Below are 12,440 nucleotides of genomic sequence, written 5' to 3'. Positions count from 1 at the left end.
CGCTGCCATGACCAGATAGAGCACCGCTTTGGGAAGAGGCATGGGATCTCTCTCCGGTGTCCGATAGTCCGTGTACAGCAGGTCACTCTCCGAGTACGAGTACTGAAAGACGTGCTCCATGCCCGAGGTATGGTTGGAGTCGATAGGGGGATTACTCGCGCTCATGGCGCCGTCCGGCTGCAAGGATGTCACCACAGTGGTCGTCACAGCCTCCGCCTTGTCGATGTTGACCATCGACAAAGCGGAGGCTGTAGTTTTATTCATCAAAGGCAATATCTGAGACAGAAAGTAGCTCCAGTCCTTTATGGCACTCGTATTGCATGAAAACATCGTTTCCACCGTCATACCACACCACAAGAGGGTCACCAAGGCGCAAAAAATCCACTGAACACGGACCGATCCAGTTTCCCTTTAAAGTAACGTTTGTATATATATATTTTTAATTCCAACAGGTACCCTCAGATGCCAAAGTCTCACTCCGACAGTAGCTCATCGGTGCCTTTGAAAACTTGCCCCGCTCTCAATGATGAAAGGCAAAACGCGTCACCGTAGCCTTACCGCGCGGCTATTACGCACGAAAGAAGGAATTTAGTGCATTCGATCTTTGGTTTGTTTGCTAAAGTAAAACAAAAAGAGTGCAGTAGCAGAGCGCACCAGCCTGCAGAGTCATCGTCAAGTAAAGGAACAGAGAGTGTCCGCAGTCAGCAATCCACGTCCCTGTGCCTCTCACGTGCGCAGATGGTGACAGTTACACACTAAAAGCCCGTCCTGCACCTGCGTTATGTACGGCAAGGACGACTGCACGGTGCCAGCAGGACACTTCTTCACCTCTCTCGGATCTGAAATAAACAGTAGCCCTACGGCTGGTGTCAGAGCACTTGTCCGTTCTTCCTCCAGACTCCGGATGGAGCGATTCTCTACAGAAGCCACAACTAGAAGTAAGTTCATACCAGTTTCCTTATTCTTCCTCAATCTGGCGTTTCAGATCTTTGTTCACTACTAGGTTTAACTCAGTATTCAACAAATCCAGTGATAACTGCTGATGTTAGTAAGATGTGAGAACTATTCCTTCATGTATTTCTTATTTCAGAAAGAAGAAAAGGGGCTTGTATAGCCCCTGGGCAAGTGGATGATTAACTATCATTGTACCGGTATTACCATTCACGGTAGATAGCAACCAGAAACAATAAACATGGTCTATCTTTGCTTTGAGGATGAAGGATTTGTTGTCAAATTAGTTTAAGTCATATTAATTTACATGAGATGGAAGTGGGAGACAGGAATTATGTTCACCATCTATATTTAGCTTGTTAGCATATTAATATTTACTGATTAAAGACAGGAGAGTTAGGGCAAATGAAAATATACTTGATCTGCTTATACCCTAAATGAAAGCATTTAACAATACTTCCGATTGATATGGGGTTGATTACAAGTCATTGTGATAGCAAAATGCAAATCTGGACTAAATTTGATTGCAGTCTATTCAAAAAAGTAGGAAACATTTCACACAAAATTAAAACATGGTGGCACAGGGAAAGTTAGGGTGTCATTAAAGCCTTTGTAAATCGTATTAAAGTTTATTTAGGACAGATAGCATGTAAGTCTATAACAATATACTGCCTATGACCAGTAGCAAATGTAGAGAAGTTCAAGAATGATAACACTCCAGTGATGCAGATACTGTCATTCCCATTCAGGAAGAGAGAAATACATTCCCAGAAATAATGCACTATTTTCAGAGTGAGTGGAGGATGCGCTATAATACAAACTAAAAAACATAATCATTCACTAGAGGAACTGAAGTAGATTCATTGAACATTACTGAAGTTACTAACTATTTCTTCACTTAGTATCCAAATTTAATCCAACTATGTGCCCCGCTGCTCCCCCAAATTGTGTCACATCAGTGCAACAGAAATTTACATGGTGGGACCTTCTCCTGTACCCCTGACAACTTGCTGGTTTATAAAGGCACTATGGCATCATAGCCTATATCACACCATGATTTGTTTGCTGCAAAGTTCTTCCTCACACAGAGACAGTGAAAAGTCAGCACTGGCACCCTGAGCTGGTATAATGCAAAAATTTTTTTTAAAAAAAGGACACTAACTGCATCTGTAACTTGAACACTGTCTTCCGCTTTAAACACTATGGACTCTAGCACTGAAAACTCCTGTTCTCATGTTTGGCATTCACCAGTGTTCATTCTGGACATGAAGGCAGGGTTGACCTGACATACATAGAGGTTGATGTTTTGCTCTCTACTCATGTGTAAGGCCTGTGATGAAACTGTACATGTGGAAATTCTGTGAAGTGATCTAAAAAAAAAAAAAGCAGATGTGCTGAAAGCGGTCCAGGGGTGTACAGGAAAACTACTTTATTAAAAAGATCTGGCATATTTAAACCACGAAAGGTTTTTCTATGAACAGAGTTGCAGAACCTTGTTATCATACCTCTGTATCTGTTCTAGACCAAGCTGATGACTTTGTGTACCTGTAATTATATAATATATTGTGTATCACAATAGTTACATACATACATACAGGTATCAAATACATCAGTTGTCATGCTACTGCAACATTTTAACAAATTGGATATAGTCAAACAACAGTGCTGTTGTTTGGAACCAGAAGGGAACAATGTAATACTGTGAGCATCAATTATCTCTGTGATGTTCCTTATACCTCTGAGGCCTGTGTATTTGTCCCTTCCTTCTCTTTTCCTGGGAAGATGTAACAGACTCAATTAAGATCACATCAGTTCTTCAGAGATCAGCTCAGATGAAATGTATTGGACTCACTGACCCTTAAATCAATCATGATGTCCAGTGAGGCACTGACGAAGCCACTGTGGCCTTCAAAGGTTCAGCTGTCACAAATGAGCGTGACATTTCCTTTAAGATTTTTAACATCAAGCATCATCAGTCTCAGAAAGTAGGTCATTTTCTTTTAACTTTGCCTGTAGTGAAGCTTTTAAATGTGATGTGTGCAATGTAGAATCAAGCAAGTCAATATAATAACAAAATAATAGAAAACTAGAGCAAAGATGCATTTTAAAATACCATGAACCAAGATCACACAAGATAAAAAAAATTTTATCTTAGATTCCTGCTGTTATTGGCCATCTCCAGGGCTCAATGAACAATGTGGAAGTGACAAAAACTGCATTTTCTCATCCACTTAAGAGTGTAACTGCTTTGACTAACAAGTGTCCCAACACAAGCAATCACTAGCTACTTTTAAGTGCAGTGCACACATTTTCAATGGGGTTTGAGTTGGGGCTTCGAGAAGGCCATTCCAGAGGTTTAGTGTTAGACTGCTTCATCCATTCCAAAACTAGCTATTTGTGTTTGGGATCATTTTCCTGGTGGAACACACAAATGTGTCCAGGTTTTAACTATTTAGCTGTTGATTTGAGGTGAAGTTGAACATTTCTTTCCTCATTAAATTCTATTCACAATCTCTCAGTATCATATCAGCAAGACAGCCACAGAGCATTAAAGTACCATCACCATACTTGATAGCTGACATTAACAAGATCTTTGCCAAATCAAACTTGCGGATAATTAAGAATGAGATTTCCAAACTGGACCCTATTGACCAACAGGATATGGTGGAAAGTGTGATACTGTTGACTGAAAGTGAAAGAAGAGGTAAGGGGGAAGGTGGTTTAGGAGGCAGCGAGAGAGAAGAAAAAGCAAGAATGTCAATGTAAGAGTAGGGACTGTACATAGGGACTATGACTGGTAAAGAGAGAGAGAGAGATATTGTGCACAGAGGAGTCCGGGTGGAAGGGAAACAAAGCCAACAGCAAATTGTTCTACCACTGGTACAGTGGTACACTGTCTTAGTAAAGTAAAACTCCCTGTGGACAGTGACACTGGGTTTCCAACAGTTTCCAATTCATGCCAGGCTCGAGCATTGATGGTTCCTGGGTGGTTCCGAGATGTCTTAACTAATTTACTCTCATCTGAGGGTGACAGTTTGGGTCTTCTTTCAGACCTTTTAAATGTACGCATCAGAATAACTTATATTTATGAACAGTTGTTTAAACTAATGACCTTTGAATCTGCTGTTGTTTTGCTACAAGAGAACTTCTCAACTTCTGTAAATCCAAGATGCTCACTGATGACAAATTAAAGTCATTGGTAAAAGATACTGTAGAACCAATTATTAAAATTACTTATTAAAAGATTTAAGTGCATGTATGTATTATTTTGACCCTGTACAGATTAGCAAAAATCCAAAAATAAATTCAGACTTGACCACCCAGTCTGTGCTTTTTAAAGTCAGTAAAGGTGTATGCTTTACAATGACTATCCTGAAATAAACAAAACAACAACAATTAAACAAAACAAAAAAAAAAAGAAGATTAAAAGTCCAAATTCTTTATGATATTCATGCCCTTGATCTGTGTATGCAACTTTTGATCATAACTGTATGCATCTCCGTGCATTCAGCTTATCTGCCAAATATGGTCACCAACTGGTTGCAAAATCTTGCATGGACATTAATTAACATCAAAATGTAAAGTTCAAATTTAGTGGGTTTGGTCACCCAATTTTTTTGTTTTCCCGTTTATAGGTGAAGCCTGAACTGATCAGCTTGGGTTTTTTTGGGACTAGGCAAAGTAATAATGGTTTCAAAATGTTACAATTTTTCATGGATGAAAGACTTTTTGGTATGGAGCTTTGTCAGGCATCGATTGATAAACATTACAGTCGAGATAAAATAAAGTGTCATTGTTGGGCTGACACTGAGTAGTCCACCTGTTTTAGGGCCTAACATTGTTCAGACTATGAACATTGTGAAGACTATGAACAGCATTCCTGAGGGATTTTCAGTATGAATATAATGCCATTTTTAAATTCATCAGCCCAACTCAGGATCTCTGACACCGTCTCACCCTCTCAACACACACACACACACACACACACACACACACACACACACACACACACACACACACACACACACACACAAATCTATACCTATACCTATCTAGATAGATGTAATTATATATATTTATATATAAAATCTGAGTTATGGCTAACTTAGAGAAAAGAAATACATAAATAAAATCCCTGTTTATGTTGTGACTTGATCAGTAACATTTTACTGAGTCTTCAGCTTGGGAGAGTCAGAGTGCAGAGATGTAGCAAATATAATTCTCTGCAAAAATGAAGCAAATAGATTATGAAAATGAGAGCAGTATAGATGCAGAGACACAAATGCCCATTGCAAACCCTTAAAAATGGACAGAATAAAGAAAGCTTATATAAATACAAGTGAGGCAAGTGTTGACCAAGTAGCAATGTCTCAGGCAATGCCTCATTGCAGTTTCTGTAATGGCTAAGTGAAGCCATTTTGAAAAGCATGTCAAGCTCTATAGATTTTCTAATTAAAATGTCTACTTAAATGCATTAAAAAGCATGTTCACAGCCCCGGTGTGTCCTGGGTCTGCCCCGGGGCTTCCTCCCGGTGGGACATGCCCGGAAAACCTCGCCCAGGAGGCGCCCAAGAAGCATCCTTGTCAGATGCCTCAACTGGCTCCTTTTGATGTGGAGGAGCAGCGTCTCTACTCTGACCCTTCCCGAATGGCCGAACTTCTCACCCTATCTCTAAGGGAGAGGCCAGCCACACTTCGGAGGAAGCCCATTTCCACTGCTTGTATTCACGATCTCATTCTTTTGGTCACTACCCACAACTCGTGACCATAGGTGAGGGTAGGAGCGTAGATCGACCGGTAAATTGAAAGCTTCGCTTTTACACTCAGCTCTCTCTTCACCACAACAGACCGGTATGGCGTCTGCATCACTACAGCCGCTGCACCAATCCGTCTGTCGATCTCCCGCTCCCTTCTCCCATCACTCGTGAACAAACCCCCGAGATACTTAAACTCCTCCACTTGGGGGCAGGGTCTCATCCCTGATCCGGAGTGAGCACCCCACCCTTTTCTGGCCTCAGATTTGGAGGTGCTGATTCTCATTCCCACCGCTTCACACTCGGCTGCAAACCGTTCCTAGGCCATCACCTGATGAAGCCAACATCATCTGTAAAAAGCAGAGATGAGATCCTGAGACTACTGAAGTGAAGGCCATCCACCACTTGGCTACACCTAGAAATTCTGTCCATAAAAATTATGAACAGAATCGGTGACAAAGGGCAGCCCTGGCGAAGCCCATCACTCACCAGGAACAAGTCCAACTTATTGCTGGCTATGTGGACCAAACTCTTGCAATGGACTGGATCAGTCACCCCATATTCCCGGCGCACCACCACAGGACCCCCCGAGGGTCACGGTCGAAAACCTTCTCCAAGTCCAGAAAACACATGTAGACTGGTTGGGAAAACTCTCATGTGCCCTCGAGTATCCTTGAGAGGATAAAGAGCTGGTCCAGTGTTCCACGACCATGACAAAAACCGCATTGTTCCTCCTGTATCCGAGGTTCGACTAACTAACTAACTCTCCTCTCCAGCACCGTGGCATAGACACTCCAGGAAATGCTGAGGAGTGTGAATCCCCTGTACAGTGGGGCAAAAAAGTATTTAGTCAGCCACCGATTGTGCAAGTTCCCCCACTTAAAATGATGACAGAGGTCAGTAATTTGCACCAGAGGTACACTTCAACTGTGAGAGACAGAATGTGAAAAAAAAAATCCATGAATTCACATGGTAGGATTTGTAAAGAATTTATTCGTAAATCAGGGTGGAAAATAAGTATTTGGTCACCTCAAACAAGGAAAATCTCTGGCTCTCACAGACCTGTAACGTCTTCTGTAAGAAGCTTTTCTGTCCCCCACTCGTTACCTGTATGAATGGCACCTGTTTGAACTCATCATCTGTATAAAAGACACCTGTTCACAGCCTCAAACAGTCAGACTCCAAACTCCGCCATGGCCAAGACCAAAGAGCTTTCGAAGGACACCAGGAAAAGTATTGTAGACCTGCACCAGACTGGGAAGAGTGAATCTACAATAGGCAAGCAGCTTGGTGTGAAAAAATCAACTGTGGGAGCAATCATCAGAAAATGGAAGACATACAAGACCACTGATAATCTCCCTCGATCTGGGGCTCCATGCAAGATCTCATCCCGTGGGGTCAAAATGATCATGAGAACGGTGAGCAAAGATCCCAGAACCACACGGGGGGACCTGGTGAATGACCTGCAGAGAGCTGGGACCAAAGTAACAAAGGTCACCATCAGTAACACACTACAACGGCAGGGAATCAAATCCCGCAGTGCCAGACGTGTTCCGCTGCTGAAGCCAGTGCATGTCCAGGCCCGTCTGAAGTTTGCCAGAGAGCACATGGATGATACAGCAGAGGATTGGGAGAATGTCAAGTGGTCAGATGAAACCAAAGTAGAACCTTTTGGTATAAACTCAACTCGTCGTGTTTGGAGGAAGAAGAATACTGAGTTGCATCCCAAGAACACCATACCTACTGTGAAGCATGGGGGTGGAAACATCATGCTATGGGGCTGTTTTTCTGCCAAGGGGACAGGACGACTGATCCGTGTTAAGGACAGAATGAATGGGGCCATGTATCATGAGATTTTGAGCCAAAACCTCCTTCCATCAGTGAGAACTTTGAAGATGAAACGAGGCTGGGTCTTCCAACATGACAATGATCCAAAACACACCGCCCGGGCAACAAAGGAGTGGCTCCGTAAGAAGCATTTGAAAGTCCTGGAGTGGCCTAGCCAGTCTCCAGACCTCAACCCCATAGAAAATCTGTGGCGGGAGTTGAAAGTCCGTGTTGCTCGGCGACAGCCCCAAAACATCACTGCTCTCGAGAAGATCTGCATGGAGGAATGGGCCAAAATACCAGCTACTGTGTGTGCAAACCTGGTAAAGACCTATAGTAAACGTTTGACCTCTGTTATTGCCAACAAAGGTTATGTTACAAAGTATTGAGTTGTATTTTTGTTATTGACCAAATACTTATTTTCCACCCTGATTTACGAATAAATTCTTTACAAATCCTACCATATGGATTCATGGATTTTTTTTTTTTCACATTCTGTCTCTCACAGTTGAAGTGTACCTCTGGTGCAAATTACTGACCTCTGTCATCATTTTAGGTGGGGGAACTTGCACAATCGGTGGCTGACTAAATACTTTTTTGCCCCACTGTAGTTGGAACACACCCTCCGGTTCCCCTTCTTAAAGATGGGGGTCTGCCAGTCCAGGGGTACTGCCGCTGATCTCCACGCAACATTCCAGCGATGTGTCAACCGAGACAGCCTACAACGTCCATCCATTCAGGAACTCGGGGCGGACCTTGTCCACCTCAGGGGCTCTGCCTCCAAGGAGTTGTTTAACTGCCTCAGTGAACTCGCCCCCAGAGATTTGCGGGTCATCCCCTTGGTCCCCAGACTCTGCCTCCGCCACGGAAGATGTGCCAGTGGGATTGAGGAGATCCTCAAAGTATTCCTTCCACCGCCTTCAACCGCCCACGCTGCATTCGGCTTGGCCTGTCCATACCTATCAGCTGCCTCCCACAAGCTAACCAAGCCCGGTAGGATTCCTTCTTCAGCTTGGTGGCTCCCCTCACCTCTGGTGTCCACCATTTGGTTCGGGGATTACCACCACGACAGGCACCAACTACCTTGCGGCCACAGCTCAGTGCAGCGGCTTCGGCAATGGAGGTGCTGAACATGGTCCATTTGGACTCAATGTCCCCAGTCTCCCTCAGAATGCTGCTGAAGCTCTGCCAGAGGTGTGCGTTGTAGATCTCGTGGACCGGGACCTCTGCTAGAAGTTCCTAGCACACCCACACTGGACATTTGGGCATGCCAGGTCTGTACAGTGTCCTCCCTTGCCACCTGATCCAACTCACCACCAGATGGCGATCAGTTGACAGCTCAGCCCTTTCTTTATCCGAGTGTCCAAAACATATGGCCTCAGGTCTGGTGATACGATTACAAAAGTGATCATCGACCTGTGGCCTAGAGTGTCCTGATGCCACGTGCACTTATGGACACTCTTATGTTCAAACATGGTGTTCGTTATGGCCAAACTGTGGTTTGCACAGAAGTCCAATAACAAAAAAACGCTCGGGTTCAGATCCGGGACGCCGTTCCTCCCAATCACGCCCTTCCAGGTCTCACTGTCATTGCCTACGTGAGCATTAAAGTCTCCCAGAAGGACAACAGAGTCCCCAGGGGGATCACCCTCCAGTGCCCCACCCAGGGGCTCCAAGAAGGCTGGGTACTCTGAACTGCCACTCAACGCATAAGCACAGATGACAGTCAGGACCCATTCCCTGACCCGAAGGCGAAGGGAACAAACCCTCTCGTCCACTGTGAGAAACCCAATCATGCCAGCAGCAAGCCGAGGGCCTCTCACCAGGGGCAACTCCAGACTGGGACAGAGTGCAGCCCTTCTTCAGGAGACTGGTTCCAGAGCCCAGGCCATGCGTTGAGGTGAGCCCGACTATATCTAGTTGGTACTTCTCAACCTCATGCACTAGCTCAAGCTCCTTCCCTACCAGAGAGGTGACATTCCATGTCCCAATTTCCAGTCTTGGTAGCCGGGAATCAGTCAGCCAGGACCTCCACTCCTGGCCGCCGCCTGACTCACATTGCACCCGACCCCTACGGTGCCTCCTGCGGGTGGTGGGCCTGCAGGAAGATGGGCCCGTGTCCCTTTTTCGGGCTGTGCCCGGCCGGGCCTCATGGACTAAGGCCCGGCCACCAAACGCTTGCTCCAGGCGGGGCCCCAGTAACCTTATCCCGGGCAGGGTGAACTGTTCCCTCTATGGTCTTTTCATAGGGGTCTTGTGAATCGCTCTTTGTCTGGTCCCTCATCCAGGACCAATTTGCCATGGGAGACCCTACCAGGGGGCAAAAGCCCCCAGACAACATAGCCCCTGGGATCCCTGGGGCACACAAACCCCTCCACCACGATAAGGTAGCGATTCGCGGAGGGGATGATTAAATTCAGAGTGGTAAAAAAAGAAAGTCATGGGAAGCCCTTCATAAAAACTGAGTTTCTTTTTATAATACATTTATTTAGATTCTGATCACAGTATCTAGATAGATGTGCAGATATAGTCCCTAGCAACATGAAGTGCTCTACCCTATTGTAAAACGAAACAATATTGAGCATTTGTTTAATGGTAATGAATGCATCTACAGTGGGGCAAAAAAGTATTTAGTCAGCCACCGATTGTGCAAGTTCCCCCACCTAAAATGATGACAGAGGTCAGTAATTTGCACCAGAGGTACACTTCAACTGTGAGAGACAGAATGTGAAAAAAAAATCCATGAATCCACATGGTAGGATTTGTAAAGAATTTATTCGTAAATCAGGGTGGAAAATAAGTATTTGGTCAATAACAAAAATACAACTCAATACTTTGTAACATAACCTTTGTTGGCAATAACAGAGGTCAAACGTTTACTATAGGTCTTTACCAGGTTTGCACACACAGTAGCTGGTATTTTGGCCCATTCCTCCATGCAGATCTTCTCGAGAGCAGTGATGTTTTGGGGCTGTCGCCGAGCAACACGGACTTTCAACTCCCGCCACAGATTTACTATGGGGTTGAGGTCTGGAGACTGGCTAGGCCACTCCAGGACTTTCAAATGCTTCTTACGGAGCCACTCCTTTGTTGCCCGGGCGGTGTGTTTTGGATCATTGTCATGTTGGAAGACCCAGCCTCGTTTCATCTTCAAAGTTCTCACTGATGGAAGGAGGTTTTGGCTCAAAATCTCACGATACATGGCCCCATTCATTCTGTCCTTAACATGGATCAGTCGTCCTGTCCCCTTGGCAGAAAAACAGCCCCATAGCATGATGTTTCCACCCCCATGCTTCACAGTAGGTATGGTGTTCTTGGGATGCAACTCAGTATTCTTCTTCCTCCAAACACGACGAGTTGAGTTTATACCAAAAAGTTCTACTTTGGTTTCATCTGACCACATGACATTCTCCCAATCCTCTGCTGTATCATCCATGTGCTCTCTGGCAAACTTCAGACGGGCCTGGACATGCACTGGCTTCAGCAGCGGAACACGTCTGGCACTGCGGGATTTGATTCCCTGCCGTTGTAGTGTGTTACTGATGGTGACCTTTGTTACTTTGGTCCCAGCTCTCTGCAGGTCATTCACCAGGTCCCCCCGTGTGGTTCTGGGATCTTTGCTCACCGTTCTCATGATCATTTTGACCCCACGGGATGAGATCTTGCGTGGAGCCCCAGATCGAGGGAGATTATCAGTGGTCTTGTATGTCTTCCATTTTCTGATGATTGCTCCCACAGTTGATTTTTTCACACCAAGCTGCTTGCCTATTGTAGATTCACTCTTCCCAGTCTGGTGCAGGTCTACAATACTTTTCCTGGTGTCCTTCGAAAGCTCTTTGGTCTTGGCCATGGCGGAGTTTGGAGTCTGACTGTTTGAGGCTGTGGACAGGTGTCTTTTATACAGATGATGAGTTCAAACAGGTGCCATTCATACAGGTAACGAGTGGGGGACAGAAAAGCTTCTTACAGAAGACGTTACAGGTCTGTGAGAGCCAGAGATTTTCCTTGTTTGAGGTGACCAAATACTTATTTTCCACCCTGATTTACGAATAAATTCTTTACAAATCCTACCATGTGAATTCATGGATTTTTTTTTTCACATTCTGTCTCTCACAGTTGAAGTGTACCTCTGGTGCAAATTACTGACCTCTGTCATCATTTTAAGTGGGGGAACTTGCACAATCGGTGGCTGACTAAATACTTTTTTGCCCCACTGTATATACCCAACACAGATATTGACATTAACATTCTTAACATGCTTCACCAAGAGTTTGTAGCATTTGGACTTGTAGCAAAGAGATTCACAACCAGTCTACACGTGCTCTATTTGCCACTGTTACTGTTGGAAAACAAAAGCTGGTTATTTAAAGCTAAATAAGAGTAACTTGTAAAGTAAGAGAAGCTAGAGTTAGTATAATGCTTACCATCACAATATCACACCACAGATATTTTTAGCTTGGTTTTCTTGGGTTTGGTAAAAAAACAAAAACATAACTACATAAATTAGGGTTTGGGTTAAAAAGAGAACATTCATTATAATGCTTAGAATAATAAGCACTTGGTTACACAGTGGGGGAAAAAAACGAAAACTGGAAACTAAGAGTGGCACCGATGTCTAATGACAACCACGTTTTCAACTGAGACCAGTTCTGATGAGGCTTCAGAGAGCAGTGGAAGGACCAACTGAAGAGCAAGCTGCATCTGTCAGGTCCTGTTTCAGGCCTTTACTGTTGTTGTTTTTTTTATTTCTTTTCAATTTCTTCAGGGCACGACATTACAGTACTATGTCACATCTACTGTAGTTTATCCAAAGGTCCCCAGGCCATGCCCCCCAATGCTACCCAAGCCTAGCTTGGATATGAGCAGCAGACATAATTTAAGCCATACATTATATTATCTGTGATCAAT

The 12,440-nt window shown here is 44.3% G+C and overlaps 1 protein-coding gene across 1 annotated transcript in view; it reads right to left on the bottom strand.

The window, feature by feature from the left end:
* The window catches only part of LOC146614732 (uncharacterized), an 8,644-nt gene extending 8,299 nt beyond the window's left edge, over positions 1–345 (bottom strand). The window contains exon 1 of the mRNA XM_085376893.1: positions 1–345. This exon is cut by the window's left edge and continues 70 nt beyond it. Coding sequence (XP_085233019.1) covers positions 1–345 — 345 coding nt within the window.
* Between the last annotated feature and the right edge of the window lie 12,095 nt (positions 346–12,440).

This window comes from Diplotaxodon limnothrissa, linkage group LG17, assembly GCF_057381915.1.
Source record: "Diplotaxodon limnothrissa isolate DT_005_m linkage group LG17, D_limnothrissa_male_GT1.1, whole genome shotgun sequence".
Taxonomy (NCBI): Eukaryota; Metazoa; Chordata; class Actinopteri; order Cichliformes; family Cichlidae; genus Diplotaxodon; species Diplotaxodon limnothrissa.
This window is presented reverse-complemented; position numbering and strand designations above follow the sequence as displayed.